Below are 19,039 nucleotides of genomic sequence, written 5' to 3'. Positions count from 1 at the left end.
TTACCCTCGCTTCAGGACACCCCTCCCTGGGCCTTCACTCACTAATTACAAACAAACAGCAAGACTCTAAACAGGAAATCATATTTTGTGTTCATGCTTTTCTTTTTGCAATCATTTATCCTCAAGGGTCAAAATAAATCCATAACAACAAGCATCAAACAAAGGGGAAAAACAAGTCAGTCGTCTGTGTTGTGAAAGATTAGAGGCCAAAAGCCTCAGCATGTAAAAAGTTGACTGTCTTTTAAACCAGATCAGCTTGGCACAGAAGAGACATGGACTAATGCAGCACTAACTGGGGAGTCAGCCAGGAATCACCTAGCTTAGCTTGGCTCTCTGTCTCCCCTTCCAGGTCCTACAACTCACCTTTCACTGATTAATCCCACACCCATCTCTTTTTTTATTGGTAGAACCAGACTTTTAGGCACCTCAGAAAATTCAGGAAAGCCTTTGCTCTTGCACAGCTGTTGCCTTATACAGGTCTGTGGTAATGGAGCTTCCTCTTAATGTTGCAACTACAGCCAAGGACAAATGGAAGCAACTTGAAGCTTAAATTGTAAAATACAGACACTTGCATTTTCCCACAGGATGGAAGCTTTTCCACGGAGCAGGGAGAAATCAGCAGTTGGCATAAACTATGCCAGCTCTTCCACTAAGGTTATTAACTCCACATGAAATTTAAATATATCCAAAGCAGCCCATGTCTAAGAGACATTACTGAGGAGGGCGGCTTTGGGAAAGCAAGTAAAGCTGTTTGGCTAAGGAAGCTCCCTTCACTGAACAGTAGGGTTAAATTGCAAGGGATTTTAAAAAATATTTCTTTTGCAAACCAAACCTCAACCTTTCTTAACCAGTAGGTCAGTGCAGGAAAACTCACTTAGCCTCTAAAGAATCTCTGAGTCAATGCTGCAAGCTACATTTCTGCCATTAAATAATGCTAAAGCAACTCCGAGTCCTGCTCCAAACTCTTTTTTTCCTGGAACTCAAACCAGTGGATTACTTACCAATACTGCCACAGAATTAATTTGAATTTAGCTTTACATTACCTTTCAAAAGTGTTTCTCTCAGCTGCTTCCCCTATGTTCATATTTGAAATTTCAGAGCAGTAATGTAATATTCAACTCCAGGTCTGTTTTGGGGTGTAAACCTTCTCCCCATCAGATAGACCTCTATCTTGAGAACTGAGGGCGTCACTGCTCAATCCTCGTAAAATGCTTACTGAATACCTCCAGAGTAACAACTCAAAGATGAGATCCATGGCAATGAAATAAGGAAGAAAGGCGGAAGACAGGATAATAAGTACCTGACTTAGCAAAGCTAAATGAAATGTAATGTTAGCCACATTCCGTGCCCAGGAAGTGACAGTCAGAGCCACCATTGCTGGGTCATACCTGTAGAAAAGTAACAACCCCAAAAGGAGTCTGCACTGGCTGCATCTGAGGGTCTTCTGTCAGTAACATATGCTGGATTCTAGATTCACTGTTGTCCAAAGGGCTGTGCCACGATACATGGTCACCGCTGCAGAAGGTGTTTTCTGCAAGGAAGAGAAGCAAGAAATATTTAGTCCATAAAGTCTGCTAGAATATTCTGTTACCATCTGCTCCTGACCGCTGTCAGGCAGGGACCTCTGGTCTGGACCAAAACAGTCACTTGAGGCTATTCACAGTGACTGCCTCCAGCCAGCTCTGCTGAGTCTCCAAGGCAGCGGAAGCCCCTGAAGCAGGAAAGGAATCTCATTGAGCCATCTCAATTCTGACTTAAAAATTGCCCACACTGGAGTCCTGTGGCAAAAAATTATGTCCTGCTTTGATATTAATTCCAACACAGGAATAACAACAAATAAAATTAGCTTGTGTCTCATTTACTACTAGTCTTGTTTTGCGAGAAGGCACAGAGAGCCAACAGGCCATACTGGATGCCTATGGGACAGCAATTCATACCTAATGCAGCTCTGATTTGCCACAGAGAAAAAGATTCTGAAATGTGAATTAAACACAAATAATAGTCTAGTATATCTAATAAAAATCCAGTCCGCTGTCCAACTTGTCATGGTCTAAGTCAAAGTCACTTTCTCTCCCAGTTACCTGGTGGCTCTGGTGCAGAATTATAATTATTATGTTTCTTCTTTCCCAAACAATGAGAAAACCAGTAGGCTATAAATATCACTCCATGTCAGAATAGACTGCATCAAAACAAAGAGCCAGAAATTACCCTTCCTTCTTCACAACTGTAAGTATTCGTTTCTTTTCCTCCTCTCTTACTTAGAAAGACAAACCCCACGGATAATCCCATGTTCCACAGCTGGTGCGTGCCAGAAAGCACACCGGAACTCATCTGTTTGTTGCTGCCCCATCACAGGAGAGGCTAATGCTTGCTTTCTGAGTGAGCTAAAAGTAAAACAACCATGACCATTTTTACACCAATTAACGCATGCTTCATTTGCACACAGCTCCTACAGCATGCGTGCAATAACACTGCCTAGCTGACTGCCTTGTCCTCTGGTCTTGTGCTTGTCCCAGTCCAGGTAGAGCTTTTATAGCACATATAAATAACCAGCCCAGAATCCCTATTCTGCCTTCTGACATAGGTGTAGGGTCCCAGGGATGAACCAAGTACTGCTGGCCTGCTTCCAAAGTCAGTGGCAAGCACAGTACCCCTTCTCCCTGATGAAGGCAGCCTGGGCTGCTGTATTCACCATGGTCTCTCCCAAGGTCACGGTTTCAGGAGGGTGGGAAGGAAGGCCTTGTCCACCGGAGGACGACTAGGACCTTCCACTCCAGACCAGAAAATATTAGTGGTTACTTGAGTTGCTACCTGTTGAGACTGGAGCATCTCATGTGACACAGGGCAGGCTCAAATTCAGAGGACTGCTCTCCTGTGCCCCGCAGCTATGACCATATGTGGTCCTGGATATATCTTCACCTAACCTTACCACATCACCTTCCAAATCCACGTCATAGGACACCTCTTAAATGACTATCTATAGGGCTTATCTGAGAATTATTGAACAGGCAGCTTCTGCAGCAGCAAGAGAGAAACCACACTTGCCAGTAATTGCAGCTTTGTCCCCAGTCACATTAAAAAACAGACACTGAGGAATCAGGTCCTTGCACGCCACTCACTGTGCATCAGCACCAGCACAACCATGTGCACGTACTCTTGTCCAGCAGCAACTGCAGGATGCTTCAGGGGAGCCATCAGTGGCAGGCAGGTAAACTAATGAGAGTTATCTTCCAGTTGCTTAATCTCGCAGTTGGTTAAAAATACTCTCAGTCACCTCACTGAGGAGCTAACTCATGCTCACCCGTCTATGGGATTAATGCAGGGCGTCCTGGGCAACTCGTCGTTTCTCCACCAGGTGTCCCCATTGGCGTGTGTTTGAATATTCATTGTATATGTTTCTTTCAGATGGATTTTTTGGACAGCTCATTTGATTAAGAATTAAAATAAACTCCGAATACCATAAGGAACTTGGTCCAAAAAAGGAGGCATGTAACAGAAGTGTTGTGATAAGTAAGGGAATGTTTTCCTTAGTTAAAATTAGGAAAGAAAGACAACAGCAAATGCAAATTGCTTGAAAGAGTTTATCGTTACGTACACTAAATTACACGCTTTCAGTTCTGCAACTAAAAGGAGTGGTTCAGATATTCCTTTACGTTTAGAGTTGGGGAAAGAGAAGCAGAAAGAAATAAAAAACTTTTTTTTTTTTAAGTATTAAAACTGGATTAAATGAACAGCACTTAGAATGTTGTGAAGGAACTTGTGGTATTTTCCAGGTTAGGCAAAATGTGGCTGATCAATTTTTTCTTTAAATGATAAAAGCCTTTCAGTCACAGTTTTCAGGAATTAAACAAAGCCACAAAGAGCTTATTCTTGGGCCCTGTCTTTATACCACAACATTTTGCCCATCAAATGCTCACACAATTCTATGCTGATCGATCCCTGCGTTTTACTGCTGGTGCTGCTTCTCCTGGGAAAGCCCAGCCAGTTTCAGAGCAGGTTTTCAAATGCAAATGTCTCTGCTGGAAACCCACCTGTTTTTGTCCATGTGAACACTGAACACTTAGAAAATCTCCCTCTCCTTTGCACGTGCACGAACACCACAAAAATTCACACTCAAATCACAACATTTTTTCCTGAAATAAAATGAAGCTGAATTAAAACCTGTAAGAGTGCAAGAAATTCTGAATTACCGCCTGGAACTCAGCTTTTTGCTTGCTGCATTGTAGTCTATGTGGAATGTAAGATCAGCTCTTGTAGAAAGACCATTGCAGCACTGGGGACAGCTTGAATTGCCAGACTTGTAGCCACAGAAGCTGAGAAATTACAGAAACAAAGGACTAAACCACTTTCTCTTGCCTCATGCTGGAAACAGGAACCACCACCCTCTCTTCCCACCTTTCACACTTATATTTACAAAACAAGAAAATCAAAATCTTTCTAAGCATTTAAGTTTTAAACAATGCTTTAGCCAGAAAATCCTAAAGTTTTCATAACTGGTTCCTCTAAAGTAAATTTATAGATTTGTGGCTTTTACAAATCTTGAATTAGAACATAAAACATCCAGATAAATCCTCAAAATCATCACAGCACAGATGGATGTGAGAAGTCTCCTGTGATTTCTGCACCTTTCTACCATATGCAGTGCTGTCAATAACACACTTTGTACAACCTGCCTTTCATCCACAAACTTGTACGATGTGCTACTATTTCCTACATGTACAGATGTATTTCCATAAAACCAAGAGATGAGCAGGCACAGGGCACATGCACTCACCTCGTACACAAGGAGCACAAACACCTTCCAAGGAGCAACACACTTCAGTCAGATATGCCTAAAGACAGCTCTTTCTTCCCCAAAATACACCTCTGTATCTTCCATACCATGTGGACTAACTGGAGAAGCAGCCTGTCATCTTCACACTAAGTCCTGAGATCTCTGTTTTGCACTGCTAGGAACCAAGGATGGGACTAGGACCTTCAGTGATAATGATGCCGATATGGGGGTGTCAACAATTCACAAATTTATAGCCATACCTCTCAGTACACATTGTGATGCCTACTGCAGAAATCAAATGAGAGACTTAAGCTCAAAACTGGAAGCTGTATATGAAATAGATGAAATAAAACTTATATATTAAATACTTGAAAATACAGACATGAAAATAGGAATAAACAAACATGTAGAAGAAATATTTTATGTAAAAATAAAAGATTACAGGAAGATGTTTACGTCCATGGAGCACTGGCCCAGTCTGACAGGACTCACTGTTACAAGAATCCCAAAACAATTTCTCAGTTTAGGCCAAAACATGACTCCTCTTTCAGATAAGCACAGAACATTCCTTCGCAAATTATCTGTTTAGTAAACCACTAAGTTTACAGCATCAGCAACAAAGCTGGTTCTGCAAAGATCACATCACAACACTGATGCTGTCCTGGGCCCTCACAGATTTGGGAACAGCCTCTGCCTCTAACCAAGCCCACTAACAGCAACTATTGATCTAACACTTTTCACTCCCAACAAGCTCTGCTGACAACCCTTTTGACTAGCTGTAATGATGGGCCTATTAGCACATTGTTGCAAAGTTTTCTTACTGGTTTTGAAACACAACAGATGTTACAGAAGTCCTTTTGCACTGTATTTCTTAAGAAGACAAAATGCATTTGCATCCAGGAAAAGGTGAGATGGTTTTCAGCAGTAGCTGTGAAAAATCATGGGCTTCTACTGGACAAGCACCTTCTCTACCATAATAAGACGGCAGCAATCAGTTTGGGAGCAGCAAATACCAGGACTCACGTGTGATCTGCTGCTGCAAACACTTCTGCCCCTTTGAACTTTTTACCCTACTCCATAGCAAAGTCAACAAGAGATGTGAAATGTCCATGGAAATAATGTTATATAATAGGAGGAGTTTGATGTATTCGTAACAACTACCAAGTGTCAAACCAGCTCAGGTTTCCATGCTCAGGAGTAAGTTTGGAGAAGACTTCTATGGGTGCTCTCTTCCTTGTGAGTGTGCACATTGTGAATGGACTCCTCATTGCTTAAGGAGGAAGGAGCTCTCACTAAAGCTTTTACTGCAGCTATGGCATGCACAGGAGGACCCCACCTAGGTTCACTTGTGTCTAAGGTCAATGTGACACATCAATGTGACTTTTCACCGCCACAAGGGGCACACTCAGCATTTTTACTCACCTGGTCATTTTTACAATCCTTCAAAAACCATGTCTCTCCAAGAGCCCCACCACTCTGTTAAGTCTGTTTGACACTGGCCAACAGGTTCAAACACCATAAGGGTAGCACAGTCAGTCTTCTAGGCACGAGAACAGCATGATTGCATAAGCTTTGTTTCCTTAGGTGAGCACAGCAAAAATGACAGTCATCAGAAAAAGTTACCAGGACCTCACCAGGGAACTGCCAAACCCACAGGACAGATGGCAAGGTACAGAAATGATCTAGCCATCAACAGGAGGAATCAGACAGCAAAGGAACTGAAATAAAGTATGTTAAAAAATTAAATCCAAATTCTTTTAGTGTATGGATAAATCAGCAAACCTGCAGGAGTAAAGTAAGACTCTGATTTACTGCATACAAGCTGATTGACAATGCTGTTGAATACTTCTGCCTTTTAGTAAACCTTGGGTGGTTACATGTTCCCTCCATGGAAGGAAGAGCTAAGCTACCCGACCTGCCTAAGGATAAATACATATCCTTCAGTAGCTACCATGGGTGCACTGGATGTGTTGTAAATACACAGGCCTGCTTGGAGTAACCTGTTGGACACTTGCACCCTTCCTGCTTGGGACACTAACAGGACTTAAACCTAACACAGCAAGGGGACCCCTCCTCACAGGTTTGAAACTGGTTCTTTTTCTGCAAGTTTGTGTTTTAGCAAAAACTCTTTTTTTCCTTTCTGTTAGGGAATGCTGATTCTATGAAATAAAACTGCTTCATAGGGAGGTACTGATTTCAAAAGAAGGAGGAAAACATTAGAACATTGTATTTCAGACTTACAGTTCTATTTCATAATTTATAATAGCAAATCTGAAGCCTCTCTCTAGCTCTACAAAAAAGAGAAGTCTCTAAATTTCCCACAGACCAGCTTACGTACCATTCTATTATGCAAAAGCAGCATCTATAAGACAGTTAGACCAGACCACTCTGTTAAACTCCCCATATTTTGAAGTCTTTAAAATGTTATTATCCATTTTCTTTCACAGCCCACATAAAGCAGGTTAGGTTCCTTCACGCAGTTGCAACTCAGCTGTGCAATCTCTCCTAACTTTACTATCCAACTGTTCTATAATGAGAACTGGGGAAATGACTGGGAGGGAACCATTCCACTATAGACTAGTAAATTTTCTTTGTGTGACATTGCTCATGTATTTTCTTGGAATGCATTTCCTCCCCCCCCCCCTATTTAATTTAACTAAATACTGCTAATGCCTACAGAAATAAAACCAAGTCATATTCTTGCCCTCAAGACGTTTTATAAACAGTGTAATGCATGCAACCTAGGCTCAAGAGGTGTTGCCCAGCTCTACAGAGAAACACACATACTTCCCAGTGTATTTTCAATTTCTTTTTTAAACTTGCCAGTTTCATATGTATGGGATCCTGCCAAGAGCCCTTACTCCCCTGGCTAGCCACTGCGAGTAACTTGAAAAGGACAAGCAAACAGAGACACCTACTAGGAGCTAAGAGAGCTCCATCCAAAAGGTGGCTCCAGGCTGAATCTGGGTCAGGTTACATCTCCAGTGAGCTTGCTATCCTGCACCCAGAGCAGATGGGAAATAGCTCTTCAGGCATCTGGGAGTCAAATATCTTCTCTGACACATGCATAGGGGACTGTATGGAGGAAAACAAGTTGCTGATGCTATTCCATCAGCAAGGAGACAGCAAGGGAACTTGAAATCTATCTCTTGTCCATACATGGCCTGGCATACAGTCAGTCCCCAGACTGAGTCTGGCTCTGGGGCAGTTCAGACTACATCAACCTGGTCCATCCAAAGGCCAGAAACTCCTCCCTTCTGACGTGGTCACACCATGCAATTCTTTATCTAGATTTTCAAATTGGAGGAATAGATTTGTAGCTGACCATTCCTCTGTATCTCTTCTAAGAGCCCTCGGAATACCAGCTAAAATCTGCAACAGAGAGGTTAAACTGTTCTGACTAGCCAGCCAGATAAATCCATCTGGACAGTGGGTTACAGGTTATGAGCTGATACTGCACAGAGTGGGCTTCTCCTACTAAGTGCATTAACTACTAAGCGTGCTTGGGTTTGGGAAAACAGCTACTCTGCTGCACTCATATCCTTCAAAACCAAGTTTCTGTGTTCCTCTCTTGTTTCTGCAGAAAGCCAGAACATCATTACAAGGTCGCTTTATTTTGGGATATGTGCAAGTTGATGCTGAAAGAAACAATCCTGCTTGTCCCCCAGAGAAAGCAGTGGCTACCTGGATCACCCTCTTGAGCCAGTACTGTTGCCTAGCTATGCTAGCATGCTTGGCACGTTTCTTCTAGCACACTTGGCACGTCTCTGCTAGCTTGGTCTAAAAAAATAAGTTCAACAAATTTGCAAAAGTGTGTGGCACTGGGGATGCTGGCATGCAAACAAGATGACCACATCCCTCACACAAGCCAGACCTACATTAACCTCATCACTCAGGTGCTTGAAAACTCACTGCTCTAAGGGGTACAAACCTGCATTTTGTGTTAGACTGTGAGACCTCAGGTAAACTGCAGGCAGCGAGTCACAGATGTCAGCCCACATAACTCAGAGATTCTGTATTTGAGGGCAAAGCAAAGAAGGATTTTGACTCCATGACTTATGGGAGCAGGAATGTTAAAAAGGCCCCCAGTGAGTTCCTGACCAGCATGACAGTGATGCAGCCAGACATTTAAATTGAATGCAGCTTATCCGATACTTACAGAAACAATGTAATTTACTGCATTGCTATTACACCATGCATGGTCTGTATAATTTATTATATAAATGTATTTTGTCCAACACTTTTAATATTCAGTCTGGCTTTGTTAAAAAAAAGGTAATCTGGCAATCTGTCACAAATAAGCTTTGATGCTGGTTTTCAGTACCCTTTTGCAGACTGAACGGCTAGAATTGAGAGAAACTAGGGCAGATGCAGAGTCCAACTCTGAATATTAGCTATATTTTTCACCGGAGCTACTTAATATATTTCTAACTAGCTCAGTAACAGATATAAGCATGCATACAAATACATAGCTATAATAAATTGATGCAAAAGCAAAATATGAAAATCACGTCTAAAAGTCTCAAAGTAATACTGTTATTGCAACTCATTATATAGACGTGAATTCTAAAAAACAGAGTGTAAAGAAAAATACTTTGCTCAGGCTCATTTGCCAGCCACATTAAATTTAAGATAATCTCAGGATAATCAAATTAATGCTAAATTCAGTCTGTCTGCTTAGTTTCCTAATCTACAAAGAACTGCACACATGGATTGGTAAAGGGGAAAACCAATGGTGATATAATCTGTGGGGCCCGCTGGCAGTTAGTTTATAATTTCATTTTCAAGTCAAGCTGAACGTGCTTTAAGAATATAAAGTCAGTAAAATCCAAGCCATGACAGATTTGCACTACCATTAGAAAAAAGTCTTTCCTCCCTGTTTTTCTTTTTCAGTTCAGTTTTGCTGCTCCTCAGTCTCCCATCTGGGAAACAGGAACTGCCCCAGTCTGGGCATTCGAACAAGGTGCAAATTCACAGGGTGCTGCTGCCTGCTGCAGACATGCAACACAGACAAGATGCCTCAGGATGAATTAAATCCCTGGAGTACAATTAAACAATAGCTCCACTGCAGGGATTCAAATTGGGTTTTTAGAAACTAGGGGCCTAGGCAAAAGGTTCTTTCTGAAAAAACAAACAACTATGTAGAAAACACAGTTTATCAGTACTGTAAGGACTGTTTGACCTCTGAGGTATAAAGACAGTTGCGAAAGCAGTAGCACGATGCAGATTTTTTTTTAAAAAATCAATCAGCAGGTTGAAAATACAAAGTTGATTATTGCACAGCTCCAGGGTGTTAAGTCTGGAAAATTAATGAGCCTCACAAAAGATCCCCATTAACTTATGCAAGCATATATAAACTTATTTGATCATTGAAGTCCCCTAGACTGAAAGCCTGATGAAAGGCCTCCCATGCCTTCCCACGGTGCATCAGCAACAAGCCAACTCGATTCCTCACTCCTCCGCGCCCTGCTCAGAGCTGTCACTCACCCCTACTGGCAGTGGGACTGTGGAAAATGTGTCTCACTGTACTGCAGCTTCCACTGATGGGAATTGCAAATGCTGCTTTTCTTATCACAAAGTAGATCCCAGGCACCCGGATGCCTTATGTGACATTGCAGAGTGTAATATTTTGGACAAAAAACAAATGCTAAAATGCAATCATACAATAATCAGTTTGGTTCTCAGGCTCCTCTACCTCTTCTGTTTTCCAGGACATTTCTTTCCATCCATTACACATCCACACGTCTGGCTTGCTCCTTCTCTCTGCCCATCTCTACACACGTATATAATTTCCATGACTGCAGCCTCCGAGAATTTCTCACGCAGGCTCCCAGCGAGTGACTCCCGTGCCCAGGGCACGCTCCCACCCTCTGCGAGCAGTGGGCCCCCTGTCCTCTCCCTGACTCCATACAGCCTGCTCCTCCAGCCACCTCCTCCCACGCTTCCTCTCCTTCCCACTTCATTCAGCTCCTCCACATCTGCTCCTTACAGCCTTCTCCAGCCCTCAGAGTCAGCAGGCAGAGTCAGGAGCTGGCCCATCTATTGTGTTTGGCATCCCCTCGGCATCCAGAGCTGCCCGGGGCAGGATGCATCTCCCGCCTTGCTCTTGCAACAACACAGTTCTCACATATCTACAAATGTATCTGCATGGCTCCCTTCCACAGGGAGGGAAGGCTGGAGGAAGGCACAGCAGCATGAAAGGACTTACCTGGCATTGCTGAATATGATGGAGAAAGAAAATAAACACAGATGTGAGTTGCTCCTCCACAGCCCCACAAAACTCTCCTGCTCCAAGCTCTTGCTCCTCTACACTCAGACCCATCACCCTTGGGTGCTGCAGGGCTGGGCTGCTTTTGCCTCCTCCAATGGGCAAGTAAGACAATGTTGCCCTTGCCCTCTTCATCCCCCAGCCCAGCAACCACAAGGCAGCAGGAGTGATGCACTTGCCAAACCCTGAGTTCCAGGAAAGGCAAGAGACCCTTCCACCTCTGTCCAGCTGCACTGCCACCAAGTTTCTGCATCCTTCACCTGAACAAGACATGTTTTACAGCTCCCCTTTCAAAGGATGGTATGTCTTCAATAGTTTCAGAAACCAAATAGCCTCAGGATGGGGTGGAGGCCCAAGATTGAGAAAGGATGCTATACAGCAGGATCTCCTGTCAGATAAGGACTCAGCTCAAAATAGGTATTTAATGACAGTTTATTTACAGATTATGTGGTCCCACGTGACCAATCTGAAGAGATACTTGCCTTCCATTTAAAAACCCTATCCTGTGTTATGGCACGTGAAAACCAGAATGTTTTACATTTACCTGAATGTTTCCCAGCTGGATGCAACTAGAAAAAAAGACCTGTGCCCACAGCATTTAGCAACCTTGCGATGTCCTAAGTGACGGAAAAGAACGGCAGCAGGAGAGAAAAACTTTTTTCTTGTTGTTGGACCTCCTACATACTTGCACACGTGCAAGCCAGAGTCAGACGGATGCTTAGATGGACACAGGAGCACCATAAGACGGTACAGCCACTTGTGATCTTCCCCTAGATACCTATCTATGAGACGCTTCTGTTGAAGAGCTTTCAAGAAGCCTGAAAGGGAAGTGAAGACAATATCCTCCTCTGAAGGACCCAAAGATGACACGTACAACTTCTTTTAATAGCCTTCACAGCATAGACATCTGACAGACTGCTAGACTGCACTAAAGTGTCCCTTTGAGCAAAAACTATTCAAGAATGGGCACACGGCCTGAGAGAAAATACCTATGGAGTTATCACTCCATAATCTCTTCAGAAAAGTGTTCTAGTTACCTAGGCATTAGTTTTGGGGCTTATAAAGGACAGGAAGGTCAGGGGTCTTTGAGAGATCACTGTCACATTTTTCTCAGTGGTTGATTATTTTCCTTTAATTTTTCAGGAATTTAAAGTTTGCACAGGCCAAACTTTTGTTTTACTTTGGCAAAGCAGGAGGCCGAAGGGCAGGAAACAGAGGAACTTCGTATTCACACATATTTGTGTAAAATACTAGTTAGGCATTAAGCTCTACGTGCAAGAGAAACACACAAACAGTCCAAGAGCTACATTTATGGTTCAAATGCAAAATGGCCAGCCTGTTTATGGAGCACCATTTGAAACACCATCCGAAGTGTTCTGAGATGATTCCTTTAAGCCCCTGATTTTAAACCAAAAAGCAGGATTCCACTTTCCATAGGCTCTGGGCTGCCTGCAGCCTTTCAATATACTCTCCCAGTTTCTCTTCCCCACCAAGAACAAAACACTTCCCCTGCTGTGCCCATTTGCTGCCTCCTGGCTGAGCAGGCTGCTGCAAAGGATCTTTGCATCTGAGGCTGTCAGAAGATGGTCTGTAATGAGCTCCACTTACTGCCACTCTTGCAGGCAGAATGGGTTAGTCAGAAAGCACAGTTTGAGCACCACTAGCTGCACAGATCTTCAATAGAAAGTGTAAGAAGGTAGATATGTAACAGTGAACCCAACTTCCAGCTCAGTCCACTCCTGCAGTTTCATCTAAAATACACTTGGCAGCTGTCAAGGGAAAAAACAGTCCTTTTCACAAGGCTACTCACTACGTGTAACCTTCCAACTCTTCTCTATGCATCCTAAACAATTGCACACAGGCAGTGAGAGAGGATGCTCCTGCAAGTGCAGAACAATCCCTCTGTGTTGTGGCTTTCAGCTCCTCGATAGGAGGAGGCAACTCTGTTCTGTGCTGAAGCTTTTAACTATTAAAGCGGCTGCTTCCGTTTCCCAGGAAAGGCTCGGTGGGACAAAGACCTCGCATATAACATGCCAAAGGACCTCACACCAGCAGGAGGGGGAGTTTTCTGCCTTCCCTGAGCGGTTTGCTTTGTCTTGCATTCTTCCTTCAGTACAGGGGACAGAGTCTTTGTCCGAGGCTGGGCTGACCATATGCAGCTTGTCCCCCGCATCCTATCCCAGGAGTCAAACGCTGCTCTTAACAAGGCCTGCTGGTCCCCAGCCTGCTGGCTCCTCCTCACGCTCCTGAAGCAGGGAGGCTCTGGGTAGGATGGAGAGGATTCCTGCAGAGTGTTAGCTCCCCTCCGCTTTGGGCAGAAAACATTAGCAAGATCAGTTCTGATCTTGAATAGTGGCCACTCAGGACAAATACCTGCTAGGGGCCAGCATCCAAGCATCCCAGGGTATGGAGCTGGCTGGCTGTCCTACCACTTTGACTGTTGCAGCAGCCTTGCACAGAGATGCATCAGTTTCCTCTGGGTCTCCATGCCTGTTTCTTTCCTTCCTCTCCCAGTGGCAGCCCACATGCAGTACGAGGGCTAAAACAACTTGTGCGTTTATAAAAGCAATTGCCTATCAGATTTACAAGTGTTGCTGTTCTGTCCATCCCTGACATTTGGGAACAGCCTCAGGGCATCAAAGCACAGACAGAAGATGGATCTTCCACACACACACCCCTTTTTTTTTTTAATTATTTTTTTCTTCTTTTACTTTTTTAAAATAAACCAACTGAATGAACTGTACTGAACAGCTGAAAAGCAATGAGCCAAGTTCAGTTCCCAGGCAGGAACAGGACATGAGTTGACAGAATTAAAAGGGACAGCACCAGTTGAAATCTAGCCAACTCAAACTGGGCCTAAACCTACTTTATCTAAATTGCAGTAGCAGCTAAAAACAAACCTTCTCTTTCAGGCAGTGCTGAGATCCCCCACTTACTGCCTAGAAATACTATGCAATCTGTAAAGTAGTCTGGGGAAGACAGCTTTCCTTCTATTTCAACAAAGTCTCTTATAATGAACAAAGACTTTCTGTGCCTCTGCTCCTGGCACAAAGTCTTTCCATGCCTTAGTATCAACCTACGCTTCAGGGCTGGAGAAGGTCAGAGACCTATTCTCAGCTGAGAGCCTAGAAGTCAGAGAGACAATAGTGGCTTCCACAGCAAGGCACAGGAAGTACCCAGCCTGACCCAGGAGTCCAGGCAAACTGCAGAAGAGACAAAAAGCCCAAACTCTGTGAGGTTAGGGAGGAAGAGAAGAAAAGGTTTTAGGTTTTGCTATATAGCTAGTTCGCTGACAATGTAAGCCATAGACTCTTCATCCTCCAAGTCCAATGAGAATACAGGTGTCCTTGTCCTGGGTTCCCAGTCATGCTTTCCTACTGCTGAACTGCAGACTAGGAGGAAGCTTGGAGGAGCCTCATGTCCAGTCCAGGTTCACACCACCAGTGCTGAGAAAACAAAGGCAATGTCACACAGCAGTGATGCTGGTCCCCTCCTCTCAAGTTCCTGAAAACACATCCAGTGCTTTTTAAACCTGGCTAGAGGGTTGCAGGGGATTTTCTATCATTGCAGCAAAATGAATGTTGTGAAGAAGAGATTCTCTGGTGTGGCACAATGTCCTAGCAAGTCCCAAACAAAGGCCAGGGAAATGCTACCCACCAAAACCAGTAAGAGCTAAATAACTGCCAGCTTGTCCAATCAGCAGCTGAGGAAGTGACAATACTCCAAGGCAAAGAGCAGGACTGAGCCTGGCACTGGGGTGCCTCCAGTATTGCAAAGGGGCAACATCCTGCCTGTTCTAGACAGAAGGAGAAGTGAAGTGAATTTAATCAGCCAAAATCTAAGGTCACGCAACTCCATTTATGCTGCAAGGAAGGAGGGCAATAGGGGTGCACCACCCATGTGGTGACATAACAACACTCAGTAGCATCCACAGCTGTATTTCTGCTCTATGCCCTCAGCTGGTTTACTGCCCATACTTGAAGCCACTCTGAGCAAGGTAGGACGGGCCACAAGGTGCATACTACTTCACAGCCTAGGAAGCCTCAGCTATGGCCAGGGTCACTGCAAAGTTCCTCTCTAACAACTGGCAAGCCTGTGCCTTGACATGCAGAAGCAAAATGGAGCTGGGTGTGCTTTCCTGCCTCACAAGTGCAACTAAAACCATTGGACTCTGAAGGTCCCAAAAATTACAGTCATACAGACAAATATTATCAAGCTTTGCAAGTGTGCAGGGAGGAAGTACATTAATTTCATCTAGGGAACCCAGAAGCACTTCTGCACACTGACCTATGCACAAGTCTCAGTGTCACCAGTGCCAAGACCTGTCCTCCCCCCATCCTTTCCTAGTGAAAGGCTCCCTCCACCAAAAAGCCTGGATGTTGCAGACTGTCAGTATTGCTATGCTTATTCCCTAAAGACAGACCCCTGCTAGGGGTTAGCAAGACCGCCTTAACATTAAAAGCAGGCACTGGAAGTTTACACTTTCTTTGAGAGGGGGAAAAGAAGAGCTATAATAACATCTTTCAATGAGTTCTGCTGGGCCAAACCCAGAACAGTCACAGAAAAAACCAAAACAGATTAGAGAGAAAAGTTTGATGCCAAAGACTAAACAGCAAGAAGGCTTCTTGAGGCTTGCCTGAAAGTTGTTATGTCAGGAAAGTGGATAGGTGTCTAGCTGCCCCATCCTTCAAGCATACTCAAAGAAAAAAAAACACATAAAGCCACATTGCAATGCTAATGTCTCTCCTCCAAGAGCTCAGATGCATGATCAGGTCAGTGTGGGTTTTAACTGCACGCACAGGCTGAGGTGGCATAAGGCAAGCTGTCGTCTCTTGTGCTGAGTTTCCTGCAACTGGCACTGCCTCATACATGAGGCACACGCAGACAAAGTGAACAGAACTGCTATAGCAGGATGAGCCTCATCTGGCAGGACACACAACAGGCATCCAGCTTTGGGCAGGGCAGGGTGATGAAACAGTGCCAGCAAGCAAATTCCAACCCTTGAGCATCCCCAGCAGCAACAGCATCAAGACTGTAAGAGTAAATCTGGTCCCAGCTTCAGTATTTTCTCTGCATAACCCTGGGACAGTATTTCAAGAGAAGATGCATTTATGTGCCTATAAAATGCCTCCTCTTAGAGTCATCCTTTCTGCAGACAAAAACATTTTCCATGAGGTCTCTTCAGTGTTGCCTGTCTGATCGACAGCTTTGCAGACAGATGCTTCTCTCCGGATTACTAGTAGTGCTGCATAAGCTTTATTTGCGATCTACAGGGGAGAGTAAAAAGTGCCAGGTCCATCTGCAACCAGCACTTTGCTGCAATGCCTATCAGGACAATTTACAAGAGTTGCATTTGGTAATTCCCTTCCCAACAACTTCAGAGCCCTCAGCCAGCTCCAGGGGAAGCCAGCAACAGGTTGGAGACTGAAGCACGAGCTCAAGAGCTGCCTGTTGTGCCCAGCACGTCAGCCAACCACTCTGCACACAAGCAAATGGTTTGTTTTATCAGCCAGCATGTCTTTTGGTACCAGCCATAGCACGCACATCTCAGCTGGAAGCTAGATGTCACAAGGCTGGCTTGGGAGATGGGGAGGGGGGGATGGGAAATATTGGGGAGGTGAGCTCATAGGCAGCAGTATGGGGAGATGTGGTGGTGTGGGACATAGAGGGGCTAGCACACAAAGACGTAAAGGACCAGGCCTGATCTGTGCTGCTGCTCACAGAACATCTTGTTTTATGGGAAATGTCTAAAAGGAATTAGGCTAAAACCCAACCAATTTCTCATGGACCACTGAATAACTATCAGATGATGAGAGCTTTTGGCCCTGACAAACTGGGGTTAAATTGGAACCAGTGACTTAATGTTTCCATACCCCTTTGCAGAATAAAGGCATGCAGCCTCCGTGCTTGGTTGAGTCCTGTTCACCTACAGCAATTTACTATGCTACAGTTTCAGTGTTTGCACAGCAGAGTTCACTACATAACAGGTTCTGTTGAAATGAAGTCAATGTTGATTTATATTTCTTTGTGGAGCTAAAAAACACAGTTAATCCCCCCTATTTTTAATCTAAAATCCTGGAATACTACAGAGGAGCCAGGGCCAGCTCTACACTGGAAACTGGTCAATATTACAAACAGATGATAGAAAAAATATATGTATTTTACAGAGCCATAGCAACCAGAAAAGAACAATAAATCAGACTGGGGTTGAAAAAAAAAGAAAAAAAAAAGGCACAGTTAGGGAAATACATATATGAATTACTGGGAGATTTTATTTGGCTTTAGTCATCCTACTGGGAAAAAATAAACACTGTTTTACAAACAAGCTACACAAGCCTCATTTGTATTCAGGGAAGCAAGGAGTTTGGTTTGGGTTTTTGTTTTTCTTTTTTTGGTTTAGGTTTTTTTTCCTTTTTACCCACAGAAATTGGCCTGTGTCGAGAATGTTTGAGAACATGTTGGCAAGGAAAGAGTCACTGAGGCTACAACACTGAAGCTTTCTGGACTTCAGAAGATCCGAAGATGAGGCATAGTGGTTATGTCAGGGCAGCAGGTGTCAAGGTATCTGCTGGCTTAATGGCTACAGGTCTGTAACCCCAGTCAAACCACTTAATCCCACTGAGTCCCATTTATTTTCAGTGTAAAAGTTATACTGCCTGTCAAATGCAAAGTGCCTCTGTGGCTCAGACTAACTTGAATCAGATCAAAACTGCTGAATAAGAAGAGTGCATCTATACTTGCAGTCCTTACAACTCCTGTAATCACTTCTGTTTAAAAAAGGGGGAAACTGCAGCATGCAGAGTTGGCATAATGGCCCCAAACTGATGCACTGGGCAAACGTGCACATAGGCAGGAACAGTGTACATGCTTCCTCAAACTACAGACAAGCTGTTAGGCCAGTAATTTCTACCTGAGAAAACGCATGACAGGTCAGAAATAACTAAGGCAGGCTAGACATACCTTTGGGCTTGCTTTTCAGCCTGGCTGCTGAAGGCTTGTGTAGCTCTGCTGCCTTGGACACTTGCACACATCAGTCAGAACCATCCTCCCTTCCAGTAACTTTGGGAAATTGGCCCATGGACTTGAATCATGACAGAGGACGGAAGTTCACTAATACTAAGTTCCTGCAGGTTTCACAGAAATAACTAAAGGACAAAAGAAGATATTTCATATCTTACCCTCTGAAAAGGGAATCCTTCACCATGACAGTGCAGATGGGGCAGACGTGCCAAGAGAGGTGTTTGTAGGGAGAAAAACACCCCAACACAACAAATCAGCTATAGCTAATTTGGTCATCATTTTGACACGTTATCAACATGTATAACTAACTCATCATGTACCTGCTGGAATTAGTTCTGTCCAATACACTTTTCAAAAGTATAATAAATTTTCTAAGGAATAATTCATATAAGTAAGTTTCTCCTGAAATAATCATCTGCGTCTTGCCTGCTTACTTCCTTCACTTGTACACATTGTTTTGCAGTCCCCAAGACAAAAACAGCTTCCTACTACTGATTAGACAACGGTTAAATATTAAAACTCAACTTTTAAATTAGCTGAGACTTCAAATTCACATTTAAATATCTTTTAGTGCATTCATAATCAGGAGACTATGAAAAATGATAAACTACGTATTTATGGAACCACAGAAAATTATGTTTAGAAGACCTGAAGAGGACACCTAGTCAGTCAAGACATATTTATAATGCAAAGGAGACTACGAAGGCTCCTATGCCGCCCTTACCTAAGGGAAGGATCAACTCTTCCTCACAAATATCCATGAAGAATAGTTTGACCTATTCTCAAAAGTATGCAGCAATGGGGAATCTGCAACTATTTCAGTACTTCACCACACATCATTTGAAACAACAAACTCTAAACCTACCTTACAGAAATTGTAATAGACAGGCCTCTCATATCCCCAGTAGGCACACAAAAAAGGTATTACTTTATTACCTACAGCAACCTTTTTCATATTTCTCACATCTTCCTTCCAT

The 19,039-nt window shown here is 43.6% G+C and overlaps 1 protein-coding gene across 5 annotated transcripts in view; it reads right to left on the bottom strand.

Moving 5' to 3' along the window:
* SUFU (SUFU negative regulator of hedgehog signaling) overlaps nt 1-19,039 on the bottom strand; it is a 102,006-nt gene that overhangs the window by 45,033 nt on the left and 37,934 nt on the right. For all 5 annotated transcript variants that reach the window (XM_037401405.1, XM_037401401.1, XM_037401402.1 and 2 more), the window contains one exon: nt 1,389-1,531. In XM_037401405.1, coding sequence (XP_037257302.1) covers nt 1,389-1,531 — 143 coding nt within the window. The remainder of the gene's footprint in view (nt 1-1,388; nt 1,532-19,039) is intronic.

This window comes from Falco rusticolus, chromosome 9 (genome assembly GCF_015220075.1).
Source record: "Falco rusticolus isolate bFalRus1 chromosome 9, bFalRus1.pri, whole genome shotgun sequence".
In the NCBI taxonomy this organism is placed as follows: Eukaryota; Metazoa; Chordata; class Aves; order Falconiformes; family Falconidae; genus Falco; species Falco rusticolus.
This window is presented reverse-complemented; position numbering and strand designations above follow the sequence as displayed.